This window comes from Drosophila suzukii, chromosome 3 (genome assembly GCF_043229965.1).
Source record: "Drosophila suzukii chromosome 3, CBGP_Dsuzu_IsoJpt1.0, whole genome shotgun sequence".
Taxonomy (NCBI): domain Eukaryota; kingdom Metazoa; phylum Arthropoda; class Insecta; order Diptera; family Drosophilidae; genus Drosophila; species Drosophila suzukii.
Genome location: NC_092082.1, coordinates 79,406,784 through 79,425,556, shown reverse-complemented (window position 1 = coordinate 79,425,556; position 18,773 = coordinate 79,406,784). Strand labels below are relative to the sequence as shown.

The window sequence follows — 18,773 nt, the reverse complement described above, 5'->3', positions numbered from 1 at the left end:
AAGGAACGAATTCTACTAAATTTATGTTTGCCAGAGGGAGTGTAAAAGTGTTCAAATAAATTATTTAATTTGAACTGGTCACCTTTTTGCTTTAGTTTAGTTGGCCAGTATTTATGATTGGTAATTCCATTTTAATTATGTCAGGTAACGCATTAAGCCCACTTTAATCTTCTTTCGTATGTTTTGAATTAAAGGGAGTACACGATTAAAAATAAAATAATATTACAAATATAAGAAATTATATTTTAAAAATGCACTTTTTAATTTAGAAAACTCTTAAATAATTTAATTTTTTAATTAAGCCTGTCCACAGTTTTAATTTTCGTATTTTGATCCGATAATATTTATTTTTTTAATTTTCCTTTCTTCAGAATTTTTATAATCCGTTTTTTTAATTATTTTGGAATTTGTCAAAAAATGTATACTTAAAAAAGATTTAAATGATCATTCATTATTATCTTAAAATTTATATGTCCAACATGGACGGCTACAATTGATTAAGCATAAAACAATTTTGCAATTTTGATTTATTTTTAACTGTTTTAAAATCCAATGTACTTACTTTAACATTTAAAATATTATGTAAAGCTAAATAAAAAAAAATTAACATTCTACTGAATTTATATATGATATTTTAGGACTTTCTGTGATTAAGATGAAATCTACCCACAAAATATTGTTAATGATTAATTTATTTGTTAATCCCTATAAGCACTTAACAGTTGATAAATTTTGTATTAATACATTGTACTTTCCAAGGTGAAAACAGAAAGTTATCATTTTTGAATAACGCTTTTTCCCCTGTGCACTTCACATATTCCCAAAACCACTTAATACAATTTCACCCACAGAGAATCTGTTCTCAGAAAAACATATTACAAGCACTTCAGCTAACGATGCAGCAAAAGCTGGCTCTTAGTGGCTGGAACACAGACTCACCTGCTTTTATTTGACCTTATGCGGCTGCAACTTGTTGACTTTAATGAAAATGCACTCAGAAGCTGGCTGGCACACACACAGAATGCTGGCACAACAAGTTAATATGTATTAGCTAGTACGCTAGTATGTCTCTAGTATATTGGTTTAAAACGGCACTCGATGAGACACCAAACAGAAAAAAAAGGACCAACAAAAAATCGGGCGGCACTCCACACACAAACGACCAAGCGACCAAAACTCTTGCAGTCGCCGAAAAAAATCAAGCGCGAAAATACCGACTAAAACTTGGCTAACATTTCTGGCTAATTAGCGCTTTCTAGCGCTCTGTATTTTTGTTTGTGTTTACAGCGTCCTCTAGCATTTATGTAAGCTGAATGTAAAAACTTTACAGGCCTTACAGGACCTTAGAGTCTGAAAATGTTGTGGCAGGCCTTTCGGTATGTCGCTGTCCTTCGAAGGGATTGTGTGAGCTGTGCGTCCTTGCTGAAGGAGCCGCCGCGTCCAACTGACTGCTGCTGGATGTGCAAGCTGCGATTGTTGCAACGACTCTGCTGCCACAGCACCAGCAGCAGCAGCAGCAGCAAAACGCAGCAGCAGCAGCAGCAGCAACACATAAACGCAGTACATGGGGGTCGATGTCGGTGGAATATACATATACTCGTTGCTGCTGCCGAAGTTCCTTGCAGTCGAAGGGTTGTGTAGTTGCACTTGTAGTTGCTCGTGTTGCAACATACACAGCAGCAACACCAGCAATACCAGCAACAGCAATAGCTACAGCAGCAACACGACGTCAACTTCGGCCCACATTGTGCAATTGGCTTAGTTCCCAGTCAACAACTGGCCGCCTTACAGTGCCCGTTTACAGCGGAGAGAAATGCTTTCTCTCTGTCTCTCTCTGTATGTAGTTTCCTGTCTCTTTCTCCGCTTTCTCTCTGACGCTTTCGCCGAACAGCTGTTCGCGTTTTGCCGGCTCTTATCAGTGAAATGGTAACAGTCCTCTGTTAGCGTGCAAATGCACTTTAGTTCCTCGTCTTTTGGCCCTGGCTTTTCTTTCTTTTCCTTTACTTTACTTTACTTGCCTTGCCTTCATTTCCTTTCGCTGGGGCTTGATTTATTATGTAAAAGTACAAGGACACTGCCATATACAGTGGGGTCTTCCCAATTCGGCGACTTACTGAGCGGGAATTTAGATCTAAAATTTAAGATATTACCAAAAAAGTTCCAGATTATATCCTATAGAATATATGCATTTTATGGAATAGACTTTACTGAACGCTTAGTCTTTTGGTTAAAAAACCTTTTGATCTAAACAATGGTATCAAAAAATATATTATACATATATAAGAAATATGTACCAAAATTAAATAATTGCTAAACTTAATAATCTTTAAAATTCCCGCTACATAACTTTATATAACAAATATAAATAAGGCAGAATCCTTTTTGGCATATTTTTTTATTTTTCTTAATATAATAAAGGTAGTATATTCTAATGATTAGTTTACTTATATTAAAGAAAATATTTTTTATTTAATTTTTTAAGAGTCTTATGTATGTGTTCTTATTTAGAGAGACGTTACATTTGGGTAGGTGTTATATTTACAATTTTCTTTTATACAATATATGTAGTATATTTTAATGACTGGTACTTGAATTTTAATTTTATATTAATATAAAATCAGTTATTTTACTGAGAGCTCACTGTTTCCAAGGAACTGCGTGTGCGTGCCAAGTGTTGGACAAACAAGCTGAGCACTAAAGCCGGAATACATTTGAGACACTTGCAATCGACTTAATTCGATGGGCGAAGGGGGAGGGAAGGCGATAAGGCCTCAATGCCCTCGGGATGACAAGCATTATGAAAATGGATTACCACAGAATGCAAATGGTGAAATGGCTAATACCGATTACCACCTTACTGCCAGATTAAATCACCTTGAGATCGGAAAACAGTCGGTCATTAATTTCACACAAAGTTAATCCCCACTTCTAATAGAATCTAATAATAGAGAAGCCGAGTGGAAAGTTTTCCACCAAGTTTTCAGTTTTCAGTTGCCAACCGGCGGTGTTAGCAGACCTCTGTTAAAGGACCTCTGTTAACTGGGCCGGCACGTGTTTCTCTCTCACACGCACACAATCAAGCCGCCTTTTTTGATTCTGTTTTGATTAATAGCTTCGTTGCAAGCTTATCAGGCGCCCACACACACACACACACACACAAGCACGCAGCACCAGGAAGTGCAACAATGTCACGTGGCCGGCATTTCCCGAAGTCTCTAACAAGGACTCTCTCTCTATCTCTTTTCCGAGCTGCCCCCATTTTCTCTCTCTGTAAGGCCTGCGCTGTTTACAGCAGTTAACTTTTTTTCCACCGCCCTGCTATCGAACATGTTGCAACTATCCGTCTCGCTTTCACATTTCCCCTGCTTTCCCCCAAGACAACAACAAATAAAGGAGTATCAACAAAAACAAAAATAGTGCAAGCAACAAAAAATCGAGTATTACATAAGTCGGTGCTCCACCTACGCGAATTGTTGGTGGATATAGTTCTGGCCCTATGTGATTGTCCTATATGAAAGATCGGGTATTTTTGGTCGGTTCCTTGCTTTTGGCGAATGAAAAGTGCGAAATTCGATTGCTCGTTTTAATTGCCAAGCGCCGGGTTTAACTGTCATCCAATGTAGCATGCATTTTGGGGCCATCCGATAGTCGGGGAAATCCCCAGCTTGGAATTAGCCAGCAATGAAGCGTAATCAAAATATTATTTATTAATTTTTGATTGCCATTCATCCGGCTTTGACCTCTTTTTTAAATATTTTATTTATCCGAACAACTGCGTCTGTTTTCATAAAATTATCTTGATTTGGGCTGGATAAAAATGCACTTTATAATTGTTATTAAATATTCATGATATTATATTTCGTTTTTAAGATTACCATCAATAAAAAGTTTACAAATGATACTGTATAAAGAGGAAAATGAATTAAAATTACTATTTATTTAACATTTTGGAACATATACAGGCGTTCAAATCAATATGAGTCTTGTTCTATAAAGTTTGTCGCCTTTTTAAAATACGTTTTTATAATTAGCATATTGTTTTTATTAGAACCTGACAACAAAAATATAAAAAAACTGTTCTTTATTTCACAGTCGTTCACAGTATGTTATTTACATATTTATTTTTTTAAGCTAAAAATACCAATACCAAATTTAGCACTCCACATCTGATGATATCTTTGAAATTTGTATCTATGTCTTTGTTTATCAACTAAGCACACAAATTGTCAATCTGGGGACAATATTTATGTTTAAAAACTCGTAATATGTAAGTTAAGTTAGACAAAAACCGTTTTGTTTGTTTACAGATTTAAATATTTGTATTTGAAGAAGAAATATTGTGTATTCAACTAGTAAATCCTGTTTCCTAATACATAAGCATTTAAAATAGTACAGAACTATGAAGCATTCGAACTAATGTATAATACCTGTAGGAAAAAGTATATACAAAATGTTTGCTATATTATTTTAAGCTATCCAACATATACTTTAAATATAATTAATAATAAAAGACTCAATTTCAATCTATTTCTTAACCAATCTTGTTGTATACCAAATAATCATTTGGAAATAAAATAGTTTCAATGAACATTCGTTTTGCTTTGCACCCATTAAATTCTAGACCTTTCTTCTAATATCAAAAAATCCTTCATAATAAAAGGAACTAATTAAATTTTAATTTTATTTTCCATAAAATAAAGATAAAATGCAGAGATATGTGACGAGAAATTAAAGCCCTGAAATGGTGAGCCAAACTGGGTTGCAACCGTGTGCAAACTCCTCCCCTTGCAACATGTTGCAGCGTAATCGCTTCCCCTTCTCGGATGGTCGACGGTGTTTGTTGTGCTGCACGGGGGGTTTTTTTGGGGGGGGGTCTTCGAGAGAGGGTCCGATGTGGTGTGGGCTCCCTACAGATTTTGCATTTACTCCGCTGCCTTTTTGGCCATTGCCAGGACTCTTGTTGCAGTACGCAGTACATGTCACCTACATACACACACGCCACACCGATGGCACACATGCGTATCTCGTTTACATAGGCGCCGGCCAACCAACGGCGTTCGTCCATGTCGCCTACACATTGGCGGGCGTCCTTGCGGGGGGCGGCAGTGGGTCGGTGGGCGGCGGAGGGTTCGACACTCTCTCATTCGTCGGCGGCAGCTGAAGGACCCCCTTTTCCGCACGCCCCTCTTTCGGGCCATACAATGTTGCTCGTTTGGGTCTCGTGATCTCGGGCTTTCGTAACCGAAATGCGAAATATACAGCAAGGGGGCGTCGCAGGGGCGTGGCATTTGGCATTCGAGTAGTCCTCGTCGCGACGAATGCGTAAAGTTTACAAAAAATATCCTATATCCTTGCAACAAACTGCATTTAAATCTCCTGCTCTTTGATTTCATCTGGTATTCTGGTATTCTTCTTTTTTTTGAATTTATTTCCCTCTGCTGTTTGGTCTTGTTTCCACTTGCCATATTTTTATTGTACCGCCCCAAGCCATTTAACGGTCTCTTTGCTCGGCATAAATTTTAATCTTAATTAAATGCAATTTTAATAGCATTTTAAATTGCAAAAAGATACCAATTCTCGGAATGTCGAGTTTACATTTAATCTAACCGCATTCTATTAGTAAAAACAGTTTCCAAACTGGGTATTTCGGTATACCTCCAAGTAAAATGATTTTTTCTCTTTTCCAGGTTAATATTCTAATTTTTCGAAGGCATTTTCAATTTAGAAACTTATGTTTTAGGTAACTACAATGTGCTGTCAGAAAATAGGTTTTTCTTGAACTTTCATTACGCTCAAAAAGAGTTGTCATTCCTAAATTACTAAGAAGGTTATTCTAATAGGTTGTTGTTAAGCTCATAACTAGTTTCAGCTTTTTTTCTGAAAATTAGAAGAAAACGAAAACGAATTTAGAAGACAAAGAAGAAAATCTGTCTTATTAGTTTAATAAAATTAATTATTTTTACAGTGCCTACTTAATTTACTTAGAATATTGAAATCCCTCTATTCATTTAAGTATGTCCTAAAGGAAGTATTGTTTTTATTCTATAATCGTGTACCATTTAATGTAATAATTATGTTTAGGGTTGCAAAGGATTGTCTTCCCTTTTTAAAAAAATCGTTCGCGTTAACTTTATTCCGAAACATGTCTGTGTATTAATAGCCAGAAACTTTTCTGGCAATTGTTTAATTCAATTGAATTTATAAGCGCCTCATAACTAAAATTGAAACTTTTCTACTTCCTTTTTCTGTTATTTCCTGTTAGCCTGTAAATTTGCTGCAACCGGATGATGATTGTCTTGGTTTCAGCCTTTCTTTCCTTAATCAGGATTAATGAGGTGAAAAGTGCAAATTTGCAAATGCTAGGTAACTCAGTTTTAGGTCACAGAACAAAAAGGGACTTTTAAATTATCATATGGCTTTATATAAAATTCGTATTTTGTTCCATAAAAGTTTAAATTAATAATATGGATTTCATAGTTGAAGAACATTTTAAGAACAGAGATGCCTCATTCTTTAAATTGAAACTGAGTTATTTATTTCAAACTAATTAATAAACATATCTTAATTATATTATGGCTGCACCCATTTGCTTCCCTACTCAATCGAAAATACTTGGAAAAAACTGACAGAACCATGAATAAAAATCCTTTTTCCAAGAAATCCGAAATCTAAGTAGAGCTGCTTATCTGCTGAGCTAAACAGGCGGCAGCCGAAAAACAAAACCCAAACTAAGACTAAGCCCGAGGAGAACAACAAACAACAATTCCCATAAAGAGACACAAACCATTTGGCATTTCCATCATGGGGCAACTCACTCGCATCCACATGCGGCATTCACATCCACATCCACTTCCACATCCACATCCACCTCGTCATCTTTATCCAGGGACGACGACTCATTTGGCTGTCGTCGCCTGTAATGCGAGTGCGAGGAATTTCAGGATCCCGTCGCCGAGTTCCTCACTCGATGATTTCTAGAAATTCGTTTGTTTTCCCTGCCAAGTTCAAGCAGTTTTCCACTGACGGAGTGATGAAATCCTCTGACGGGATGTGCAGCCCATTTGTAAGCAAAAACATTTCAGCTAAATTAGTTTATGCATTCTGGGAATTGGAAAATTTCCTAATGAGAACGTGGCTACATATAATAGAAAGTTTTCTTAAAGAGAGCAGAGAAGGACTAAAGAGCATGCTAATGTTTCGGAGTATTCAGTTGCTAAGTTAGATTCCATTTAATTAAGATATTAAATATATCACTTAGGGGACAGATCAACCATTTATTAAAGGAATACATTTTTATTGAACTTTCTGTTAACCCCTATCCGAATTTAAATGGCAATAAGATCAGACTGTTGGGTCTTAAAGTGGCATCCTGAAATTATCGCCACGACAATCCACTTCCGGATAGCAGCAAACTTACAAGCCACTCAAAAGCAAATTTCGGAAAAGGAAGTGCAACACTTGCAAAAACTTTCATCTTCGGCAACGGCTGCTTAATTTTAATTATGCCCCGCTTATAAATTCAATTGCGTTTAACAATTGCCAACAAAAATTCGCTGGCTAAGAGGGGAAAGTTCTCCGTTACTTCAAAAAGAGCTAGACGACCGGCAGACGGAACAGTTTACAGGATTAGTTCCTGCCGAAATGGAAAATTAATCCATGCAGCTTTCCACGAAAGACAAAGAAAAGCGGCTGGCCTGTTAGACATGATTCTTAACTTGGTTGGCGGGGTTTTAATGGGCAGCAGGCCACAGCTACTTCATTTAATGATGCGACAATTGTCCCAAAATTAAATTATTCAAAATGCAATTTGAGTGCCTAGTCCTCGACTCGAGCATCCAGACAAAGGCCAAAGTTCTCCAAAATAATATTTATTTTTGAAAAATCCTTTCACTTCTTGGGCCAACACTTTTTTCCCCATTTTCAAAAGACGTCCAGGTAGGGAAAGATGTTTTGGAAATTAAAATTCAAATTCGTTTTTACTTCTTATAGACTTTTAGCCATGGGCGAGGGCCTAAAAAATTCCAACTTGCAAAAGAAGAAGAAAAACACTTAAAAAAATCCCTTAAAGAACTATAACATGAAATATTTTAGTGAATGCTTAAATTTAAAACCAACATTTTCATTTTCTTTTTTAATTTAAAAATATGTTTGATAATACGTTTTATTCAAATTGATCAAAATTTGAAAATAAGTAATAAAACAACCAGTTTTCTGAATGTACAAAAATATAAAGAAAGCCCGAGTCAACTTCCCCTAATCTGCGGTTCAAGATGAAATGGAAAATCGTGCCCGAAATCATAAAATATTAATCGGCTGGCGGATTGTATTTGAATGAACTCCCGATTGGCCCAATCTATATGCAACTTCATTTGGCTGCGACGTGCCCGAGTTTCCCGCTTTTCTTGTATTTTCCCTTGGGCCAATTGGGATTTCCACCTTGACGATGCCAAAGAAAAACTAATTTCATGAAAATGGTTTCAAGTGTGAAATAATTTCCGCAGGAAAACGAGACCTGGCCACAAGGCGATGCGAGTTTCAACAATAGTCAGGCATTCAGAGGCCCTCGGGCGAATGAAATCCTTTTTTTTCCTGCCACTCTGCAATTGTCACACTCGTTTTCCCTCTTGCCAATTAGATGTTTATAAAAATGTGTGTGCACTGAGGTGACTGGAAAGTTTTTCCATTGATGCTCTGAGCTGGCCAAAGAAAATTGGGGAAACCCTCTTTCCCAGCCTCGCATTCAATTTTTTTTAAGCCACTCAAGTTGGAGGAAATACTAAGGCAATATCCAATGAACAAGTTAAAGGTGAGGTTTTTTTTATCATTTAAACTGAAAATAAAATAGTAATTTAGAACCTTTTTTATAGAAGGGATAAATAGTCACTTCTACTAAAACTGGTATATTTTTTAACAATAAAAAAAGTTGAATGGTATGCCAAAGCTAAACTTGACAAAGAACTATTTTCTATTTTCCAGCTCCCTGGTACTAACCACTTTTCAATTTGAAAGTTTTTGTGAATTTAAATACATGGCAAAAAGTGCGGACATTTAATTTCTCATTAAAATATCGGAGCAGCCGCAACAAGGATGACGCCGTCAATTGTAAAATATGAAAATATGCAATTATAATTTACAGTCTCTCCGGTTGCTTTTTTGGGTCTTTTCGTGGCAAGCTTGCCACATAAATTGCGGAAATTTCCTTGGCTAAAGCAACTTTGTGTAGCGATATTATCCGCCTCCGCATAAAAAGCGATGGCCAAAGTTTGCCTGCTAATCTTGGAGCTGCAACTACACTGCACGAAACTACAAGTCGGCAAACACTTAACAATTAACTTGCCTCGCACCTGAACAACCGAACATGAGCACACATACACACAGGCACGTCTTTCACCTGCCAGGATGCGTAATTTATCTTAAGCGCTGCATTTTTATGTTCAAACAAGCGAGGAAGCTGCTTATCATACAAGGCGAGGAGCCTCAGCTGCGTTCTCATTTTCATTTTCATTTCACTCGCCTCATCTTTGGCAGTCACGGCAAAAAGTTAATTGAAACACACGCAAGAATGAAGGATGGTGGAAAATATTTTGGAGGGGTTTATGCGTGGGAAAGTTACGAAAATATTAAGTACTAAAAAAAATCTACACTATAGAAAGAATTTTTGGTAAACATTTGGATGTTATTGCTTTACTTAGTTGGGATCTGTGTTTATTCTTATCATTTTTAATATAGTTTCCGGTATATAGATCATATAAATCTAGGACTTGGGAAGAGCTAACAAGAAATCTATACTTACTTTGGTATGTATATCTTAAAAATAGAAAGAGCATTACCACTTTTTAAACAAATAATAATATATTAATTTTAAAAAAAATATTATCATTGTGATTATAATTTTAAAACATAGAAATGTATCTATAATATGATAAACCTTCAGCTTAAAATTCTAGAATATTTTAAATACTTCATAACTTTTCACTACCGCATAAACATAACAAAATCTAGAAGTACCTCAAGAACGTGTAAATTCATAGAACCAAACTGGGTATAAACTTTTTCATAAATATAAGAAGCACTCGCCAACCAGCTGCCTTGACTGTTCCGCTCTTCGTTCACCTTTTTCCCGGATTTCGGATGAGACCATAATCCTTGAAGCTGGATATCAAAAGCAACAAGGCAGATAAAAGGAACTCTCGATGCGTCTTCGCCAGCAACGTATCCTTTTTTTAAAGTGAATAATATGCAATTAAATTATGCATTCGGCAAAAAAGTCCTCTGCAATAATGTAAAAAACTGTATACAATCACCGCAATGAACACAATCGCTGGATCGCATTTATTTAATTAAGAACAATATTACGCAACAACTGGGTGAGCGGAGGTTTTATTTTTCGTGGGATGGCGGTGGATGAGCGGGGGCCAATTATGGCTATAAAGTGTCTTCATTAAATTATAAATTCACGAGCTTAACATAATTTGCATGCCAATGCATTTTATGAAGTACTTTGTGGCCATGAAAAACATGAAACCGATGAACACGACATAAAAAAGTGTTTGAGGTAAAAAAAGCCCATGGAATAATGGAAAAATCGAAACAAAAAACCGAGGTCTCGTAATTGGAAATGGCCAGCGGCCTGTTGACACTTGCGGCATGTAAATTAACAGTTATTATTGCTATTTAAAAACTACAATGCAAACAAAATAAATGCCGGCCAAACAGCTTTAAAGTGGCAAATTGATAAATCGCCCCGACAATCCTCGTCCAGCCACTAAGCCCAAAACGAAATGCTGGGATTTTTATGCCAGCCCATAAATTATTCGCTCCGATAAGCAAAAACAAATGCGCAACAGATTTGCCCAAAACAAAATCTATTTATTGTTATATAAGCCCTACCATTCTCCTCACCATTTTGGCGAAAAGAGCCCGGGGCTTTGGCCCACGTTTCACTCGTACGATTTTATTTATGGTCTAAATTTTTGATTTTGGTGGCGTAAGTTTATTTTTCAGTCGGGTACAATAGAATGGGGCACAACATTCCGGCTGCCAAAGCGAAATGAAATTATTAATTTGCATGTGTGATTATTTTCATATAAATAAATGTGTGGAGACGACGGGAAAAGTCGGGAAAAGCGGCCACAGTCCGTTTTTTTTAATGCCCTGCGGCTCTGAAAAGTATGCTACGATTGCGACTATGACCTAGGTTTTGCATGTGTGTGTGTGCGTGTGCTCTTTTTCCTGTGCATGTGTGTGTGACTGGGCAAATTAAATTTGCATATACGGCGCATGTTTTCTTTACTGTGGGCAATGCAATAAACAACCACACACAATCAAACGCATAGTGGGATTTTTTCTGTACCAACTTACTTAAAAATCAACTGTTTTGACTAAAATAAATTAGGATAGTAATTTAAGAAGGTTATACAATTAAACAAAAGTAAAGTTAAATTAAAATGTGTTATTTTTATCATTTAAATAAATTGGTAAGACAAACTTAGCAACTCTCAAAGTGAGGAAATTAAAAGCCTATTTAATTTATGAGATAATTTTTAAAGACACAGTAGAAAAACCAGGCTAATGACTCTTAAGATAAAATGACTAATAAATACGATTTCTAGACATCTCTTGTTGATCAGTGGAATCATTGCAATTTATATATATTTTTTCCCCGGCAATTTGTAAAACATAAATTTTGCCAGCGATAAGTGGTGCCTTGTGGGCCCATTTTTCTGGTTAATTCAATAAATATTTATTTGCCATTGGCAAACATTATTATTGCTGTGTAAATTATCAGGCGATTAATGCAATTGCCCGGGGCACTCGGCATATATCCTTGGCCACAGGTTTCGCAGCTGGTGCCGACGAGCTAAGCAAACAAACTTGAACAAATAAATTTGGTACGTGCCAGCTATGACTTATCGCCATGGCCAACAAACACGGCCGGCATACAAATGGATCGTTGAATGGCCGAAAGTACAATGCCAGCTATAATAACAATTGCAAAAAGGAGTCGCTTTTGGAACATACAGGAGCAACAAGCATTTGTCATGTGACAATGGCTGGCAAAAATCTACGAACTCCGGACGAACTGGCCATTTCATGGACTAACCGCAGAGATAGCGAGTGGAGTCCAAAGTCCAAAGTCCGGTGGTTTCGTTGGTCGAATGCCATATTTTATTTATGGGCACAATTCCGTTGCACAAATTTGCCGCCTCGACACTTGGCCACACTTCTGGGCAAGTAATAGACCCATAACGGAGATACGTGTTTGGCAAATTTGCTTGTTTGCAGCTTAAATTTAATTTATAAACTAAACAAACAGGAGGCATCTGTGGACTGTTGTTGGTGTGCCCCGGTTCCTCTAATCAATTTAAACGGATTTACAGTGGTCACTTATTGGAAATAGTTCAGGAGTTATGTAGGATTCTAAGACCTAGAGTTCTTAGGAGAATCTCAGTTCTACATTAAGCTAAAAAATACACAACTTTTATATATATTAATTTAAATTTTTTAGTTCTTTAAATGCAATCTTTAAAGGTGTCTAAGTATGCAGCCTCAGGACTTAAAATAAATTGTTGCATACCTTTAGACACTTTTATAAATGATTTCTATTAGTTTATTATTATTTGATTGTTTTATATATTTATATTTTTTTTATTTGATAGTCCATTTTAAAGTAATCTTAAAGGTGTCTAAAAGTATGCAGCTCAAAAAAGAACGTCACTTTTCCAAATTAACCTATTGTACTAGCAGATTGTAAATATAGTGTTGCATACTTCTAGACACCGGTGTAGATTATTTCAATGATTGTGTTATTATTACTTAATTTAACTTTTGAAAATCAATTTTTTATAATTTTAAATATCAACAACCTTTTATAATTAAGTAACAGATGCCAACTGTATCCCAATTTTAACGCTCATCAGAGGCAATTTCAGAACAGTTGGACTGACGACAGTGCCAACAGGTCCCCCAGCCTAGACATCCCGACAACCTCCATCCCATTTCCCAGAATCCATTCTTTTTGCATTGTTATGCCGGACACGTCGACCCGGCTGGCCAAATGCAATGCAAACTTTTGAACAAATTAACAAATTTTCCCCAGCACACGGAAATAAAGTCCTATTTGCCTATGTCGCAGTTTGTTTATGCTGTAGCCTTAGGTGGGCCAGGGAATAGAATAAAATAGAAAGGATGGCGAGGCTGGAGTAGATGGTGCTGCTGATGTGGCGTTGGTCACACCGCAAATGCTACAAACAATTGTGTTTTTCTTTAGTAAATAACCGGACAAGTGGAACGGGATTTGACACTTTTTCAGCTTCACTCACACACACTTTGCGGCATGCAAATTTAATTGCCAAACGCCTGAAGGCGATTGTCGCATCTAGGAAATACATACGAGTATTTGATTAAATTATGAGTTTTTATTTGCTTGGGATTTGTTGCATATTAGATGATGACAAAAATGTGTTCTTTTTTTATTTTAGTAAATTCACCACACTATTTATTTATGACAGCTTTTCTCAAGGAAAAACTCAATGGCAAATGTGAAATGCAAATGGCAATGAAAATCCATATTCTTATCCAGGTGCCATGCAAAAAGGCAAAACAAAAATAATTACATTTTAAATTGAGGAAAATTGTGAAATGTGATTCGTTTGATTCCGTGTCCTTACACAAAGGAGTGCAAATCCTGCCGTGACTCGTTTTTCGGCTTTTCCGGAATCTGAGGATTGACAGTCAGTTATGACGCTTCATTTATATGTTGATGACAAAATTTGCAATGCAATCTAAGGCGTCGGCCTTCTGGGAGACCACCAATAAAAGTAGATGGCAAGGCACTTTTACGTGCCTCGGATTAAAGTTAAAGATACAATTCTAATATTGATGATTTCGACGTGGCTGCGACACTGATGCCGAAGAAGAGTTACACGGCTAGTAAATATGATAAAGGTAGTCCTCAAAGGTCCTAAACTAAATTTAAAGAGCTCGTTATTTAAAAGAAATATTAAATAATACATAATATATTAAAGTAGATATTTATATTACAGTATTAAAATGTGTTTTATCCAGCAAGCTTAAATGTAAAAGTTTTTAAGCCAATGTGCAGAAAGATATTAATATATTTATATGTTAGTATGTACATTTTTCTTAAAATATGATTATAAAGTTTTAAATCAACATTTATATATATATTTTTGGCCGAAAATCTTTAATTTCCTTCCTGGGATAGTCCAGTATACTGGACGAATAAGTATGAGTCAAAGGTGCTAAAGCTTGTTAAATCTGTGACATTCATTTCAGACCATTATTGTTTTTCCACTTGTGAACTCAAATGAGAAAAACTACTACTACTACTCAAGGCCATAAAAAATCCCTAGAATAAGCGCAATTCCTAAAAACATAATAAGGTTAATTAAATTCTAATTTGCGTAGCATTGTTGACAGCTCCCTTCGCAACAGACGCAAATTAAAGATGAGCAACGCCTGTGAAAATAAACCGTGGGTGGGAAAAAAAACCGGAAATCTCATTTGTCGTACGTGCATATTTAATTCGAGAGTCGACTATAGTCTCTAGTACTGGGGTATTACTAGCTTTAGTGGCCGCCCAAGAGTATGCAATAAAATGCCATCCAACTGCCATAAAGAGCTCGGCAGACGAACGCAATTTCGATGCTTGTGTACTTGAAATAGATTTTTAATAGTCCGACTGACATACACAAATAAACAGATAGGAGGGGCTGCAACTCCTTTCTGAATGGCATTGGAGTCCTGCTTTATGCCAGTCTTTTGTTTGGCAGTCGAAAGCATTTATGCGATTTTGTCGTTGGAGCAAAACACGATGATACATATACACATTTCCCACTGCAAATATAAGTTTATGAAAAATGTCATTTGTTTGGTCCACAGATATGAACTATTTATGAGGACAGAGAAATGAACAGCAAATTTGCTGTTGTCGAAACGAATTAATGTTTAGCTGAAAACAATTTTCCTTTGATTGTTGTCTCCCTTATTTTTGTTGATTGATGCAGTGCGTTTCGAAAGCTATTGAAAAAGTGGCAATAAGAATGGCAAAATTAAGTTGAGTTTAAAGGAGGGATATATGACGAATTAATATATGATAAATGTATATTTAAACTGCATAATTTATTATTTAGAAATATTTTAAAGCCAAGAAAAATATAGAAACTAGTTAATTTTAAAATGAAAATCCCTTGATTTTTTATCTAAAAACAGCCATGTTTATTTAAGAGAATTTATTTAATTAAGTCTGCATCTGTGAAACGCACTGTCGTCGAGATTGAAGCACTTCGAAATGACCCAAGTAAATTGCTGGCCCAATATTTTGTGGTCTTTTTTGGCCATTTAACAGCCGAACAACGAGCTGGCGGTAATAAAGTGCCAAATAAATGCAATAAAGCTGTTTGGTACAAGTCGTTGTCGAAATCGTAATCGTAGGTGGAGTTAGGGGCTGTGGGGATATGGGGGTGCCATAAATGTTTTCTCTTCCGGCTTTTATTACAAAACACACTCAAAAACGGCAAATAAAAAATGCAAATAAATAACCGCAGCGAACTGTCGAACAATTGAAAATTTCCCGCACAATAGAGTTGGGACTTAAGTGCTTACTGAAGGAGCTGCAACGGAATAGTCCTTAAAGCGAGTCCAAGGCTGTGGGTGGTTGGGTGTTTTTGGGGTGGTCCAGTGGTTGGCATTCGGGTGCTTTTGGCACAACAGGATTACAGGCAAATTGCAAAACGTCTTTGCATGTCTTAAGCAAACACACAAACACACATTTGCCAAGGTTCACAGCCAAGCCAACTAATTTTATTGCTCAACACATTCGTGCCTTGTTTATTGCCCGGCTACTAGCCCCCTCTCATTCACACCCTCTCTACCTCTCTCTCTCTCTCTTTCTTTGAAGAGGAGTTCCGGAATCGTGTGCAAAAATTTTAACAAGAAAATTGTTTAAGTGCTCCCCATCTTGAATTTCCCAATGAAGGCATTGACTGGTGGTCAGGTCTCTTAAAGCTGCCTGATTACTTTCTTTTTGCTGGTCAATACCTCTGGATTCAAGTACTTTTTATAAAGAAATTAAAGTCGATTTACACTTATAAATAAAGTTTAGAATTTCTGACATTTCGCTTATATTTTAGAGGATTACACATGTTTTAAATCAATAAAATATCATATACCAAATACAAAGGTTTAAAAATATTTCATCCTGAGTAGAATAAAAATAATTCGACAATTATTTATTATAAGTTACTTAAGTCATTTTTTAAATATATTTATGGTACATTTTTATATAAATAAATATTCTGTTTATTGATTTTATATTTGTGAGTAAAGGGTTTTCCCCCTACAACATCTCTAACAATTAAAATACTCTCAGTGCACAAGTTAATTCCTCCTTGAACTTAAGGCTTAACGTGTAATTTCCAATCGAGTAGGCATCATTAAATGAAATCAGAGCAGGCTGGTCTATAGCTGACTGACTTTTCAGAGCCTGTAAAATCAAGCAAATTAAGGAAAACTCGGTTGTGAGGTGTATTCAGCAATCATGCCCAACATTTTCCGCAGCTTTTTATCGGATCGCTATAATGGCAAGCAAGAACGGTTCTACGAACGTTACGATGGTAAGGATTTCGTGCAATACAACATCTTTATAACGATATCTTACCTACTCCCAGCCTTTTTTCAAGCCATACCCAACATGCCACCAATGCCCAGACCAAAACCTAATAACATTACAAGGAACCTAGTAACAAGAATTGAACCTAAGACAAACCTGAAGTTCACCTATCTTTATGGTAACAGGGAACCCAGCAGTGATTGGCGTCAGGGCGATGATGTATCCATTGTGGACCGAAGGAAAATGGAGGAGGACCATGGCATCCAGTTGATGGACATTCAACCGGCTTCCAAAAACTCTTTAGTCAGTCATATTATCTGGGAACTGAAAATGCCGGACCAAAGTCTAGAACTAATACCCAAAACCAAAAAAGGTATTCAAGTAGGCATCATTACGATGGTGGCCGAACCCAAAAGGATTCGCTCCAGGATAATGCGAAAAAGTCAACTTTTGACCGAAGTGCCAGAGCCACAAAGTGATGTGAAATCACCTTCTCCTCAGCCCAAAAAACCGGCGGAAAAAAGGCGTTTCAAACGGCAGGGCGAGCAATTCGAATGTAGCGATTGTGTGAAGAAATTCGATCACTCCTGGATGCTGATAGCCCATATGAGGACCCACACCGGTGAAAGACCCTTCGTGTGTCCCGAACAAAGTTGCCAGAAGTCCTTCGCCGATCGGTGGGTACCATTAGTACAAGTCCTGCTAGAAATAAGTTCGAAAAATAGAAATGTATTAGTTTTTGTACATCAAAACTCATTGGGCATGACCATTTTTCAGCCTTACTTAAATTCAATGAATTTTGTTTGCCTTGTTAAGTTAATATTTATAAATACTTTTAATTTCCAGTTCCAATCTGCGTTCGCATCAGCGCACAATGGGCCACCACGAGTGGGAACATCAGTGCGGCCAGTGCGGCAAGTATTTTAGCCAGATATGTTACCTGAATCGCCATTCGATGGACGCCTGTCGGAAATATCTGATGAGCATTATGCATAAGAAGTCTTAGCTTAAAATTATTTACCTTTAAATAAGTTGCTTGCTGTAACAATATTTATAAAACTTTAAGCTATTATGTAAACCATGAATAAAAATATCTATAAAACCAGCGACTATATTACTAGCAAGTGGTTTATAGTTCTACAAGTGGGAAAAAATAGTACATTATAAATTATTGTTTAATATTTAATGGTACTTACCAAAATGATGTAATGGCTAAATATATGTGATATTTTTCTTTATAAAAGAACAGCGATATATAAGTTTATATAAGTATACAAATGAACTATAATTGCCATACTTGTTAGAAAGTAATTTGTAAGCCTACTTTTGTAATACTAACTTTGTTTCAGGCTATAATGGCCCAGAAATGTACTTTTCAACCCATCTAAAGCTGCCATTTTCCGATGGTCTCCTACCTACTTACCATTTCAAAGCAAGGCACCTCAGCCTCAGCCTCAAAGCGGCATGTGGCCCAAACGTATTGGCCAAGTTTCAAGTATCGCAGGCCAGACCAAAGGCACACACACTCAAAGACTCAAACACATACACACGCCCGATGCAATTGCGTTCAATGCAACTAAATTGGCTCATTAGCAAACAAAGTGCGGCAAGATATTTTGGGGGAAGGGGAAGGAGGTGGTCTCCAGGACGAGAACCGTTTCTTTGGCCAGCCAAAACATTTTCCCGAGGAGTGTCTCCATCCGCCGCCTCGTCGATTGGGCCAATCCTCAAAAGTTCCAAGTGCCAAAGTGCTGCGTTCAGCGACTAAATCAAACAATGCCAATAAAAGAGCACTGGGAGAAAAATATTTTTAAAAACACTTGGAGAAACAAATGCTTATAACATATTTTTCAAATTAATTTTAACTGTGTATACTAATGGTTTAGTTTATAAAATATGGTAAATAATATCCCTTTTTGGATTTAACTTTTAATTTGAAGGTAATTTAAATTTGCATCACTATTTTCATTATCAGTTCTTTTATATCATATCATTTTTATATATAGGCTATTTCCACTTTTATCCAAAGATTGGCTTAATTTATGAGCCTCGCAATTATTTTACTTACTAAGATTTTAATTTTAATGTTTTTTGTAGTGTTTTGGTATATAAATACTATGAAAAAATATTTTTTTATATC

The 18,773-nt window shown here is 36.4% G+C and overlaps 2 protein-coding genes across 5 annotated transcripts in view; one reads left to right on the top strand and one right to left on the bottom strand.

Annotated features, from left to right (window-relative positions):
• fru (sex determination protein fruitless) overlaps nucleotides 1-1,418 on the bottom strand; it is a 146,118-nt gene extending 144,700 nt beyond the window's left edge. The window contains exon 1 of one of the 4 annotated variants that reach the window (XM_036822022.3): nucleotides 940-1,418. The gene's annotated coding sequence lies outside the window, so the exon portion shown is untranslated. The remainder of the gene's footprint in view (nucleotides 1-939) is intronic. The other 3 variants (XM_036822019.3, XM_036822020.3, XM_036822021.3) reach the window with 3 other exon arrangements.
• Nucleotides 1,419-16,508: 15,090 nt separating this feature from the next.
• On the top strand, nucleotides 16,509-17,655 carry LOC108020277 (uncharacterized). Its single transcript, XM_017088404.4, has 3 exons — nucleotides 16,509-16,637; nucleotides 16,692-17,310; nucleotides 17,480-17,655. The coding sequence occupies exons 1-3, from the start codon at nucleotides 16,562-16,564 to the stop codon at nucleotides 17,637-17,639; spliced, it is 855 nt and encodes a 284-aa protein (XP_016943893.4). The 5' UTR covers nucleotides 16,509-16,561; the 3' UTR covers nucleotides 17,640-17,655.
• The last annotated feature ends 1,118 nt before the right edge of the window (nucleotides 17,656-18,773 follow it).

Excerpts from the sequence above, each read along its gene's own strand:
- LOC108020277 (XM_017088404.4), top strand. The coding sequence starts at position 16,562 with ATGCCCAACATTTTCCGCAGCTTTTTATCGGATCGCTATAATGGCAAG. Across the intron at positions 16,638-16,691 it reads GTTCTACGAACGTTACGATG|CCTTTTTTCAAGCCATACCC; the intron begins GTAAGGATTTCG and ends ACCTACTCCCAG. Across the intron at positions 17,311-17,479 it reads CAGAAGTCCTTCGCCGATCG|TTCCAATCTGCGTTCGCATC; the intron begins GTGGGTACCATT and ends TTTAATTTCCAG.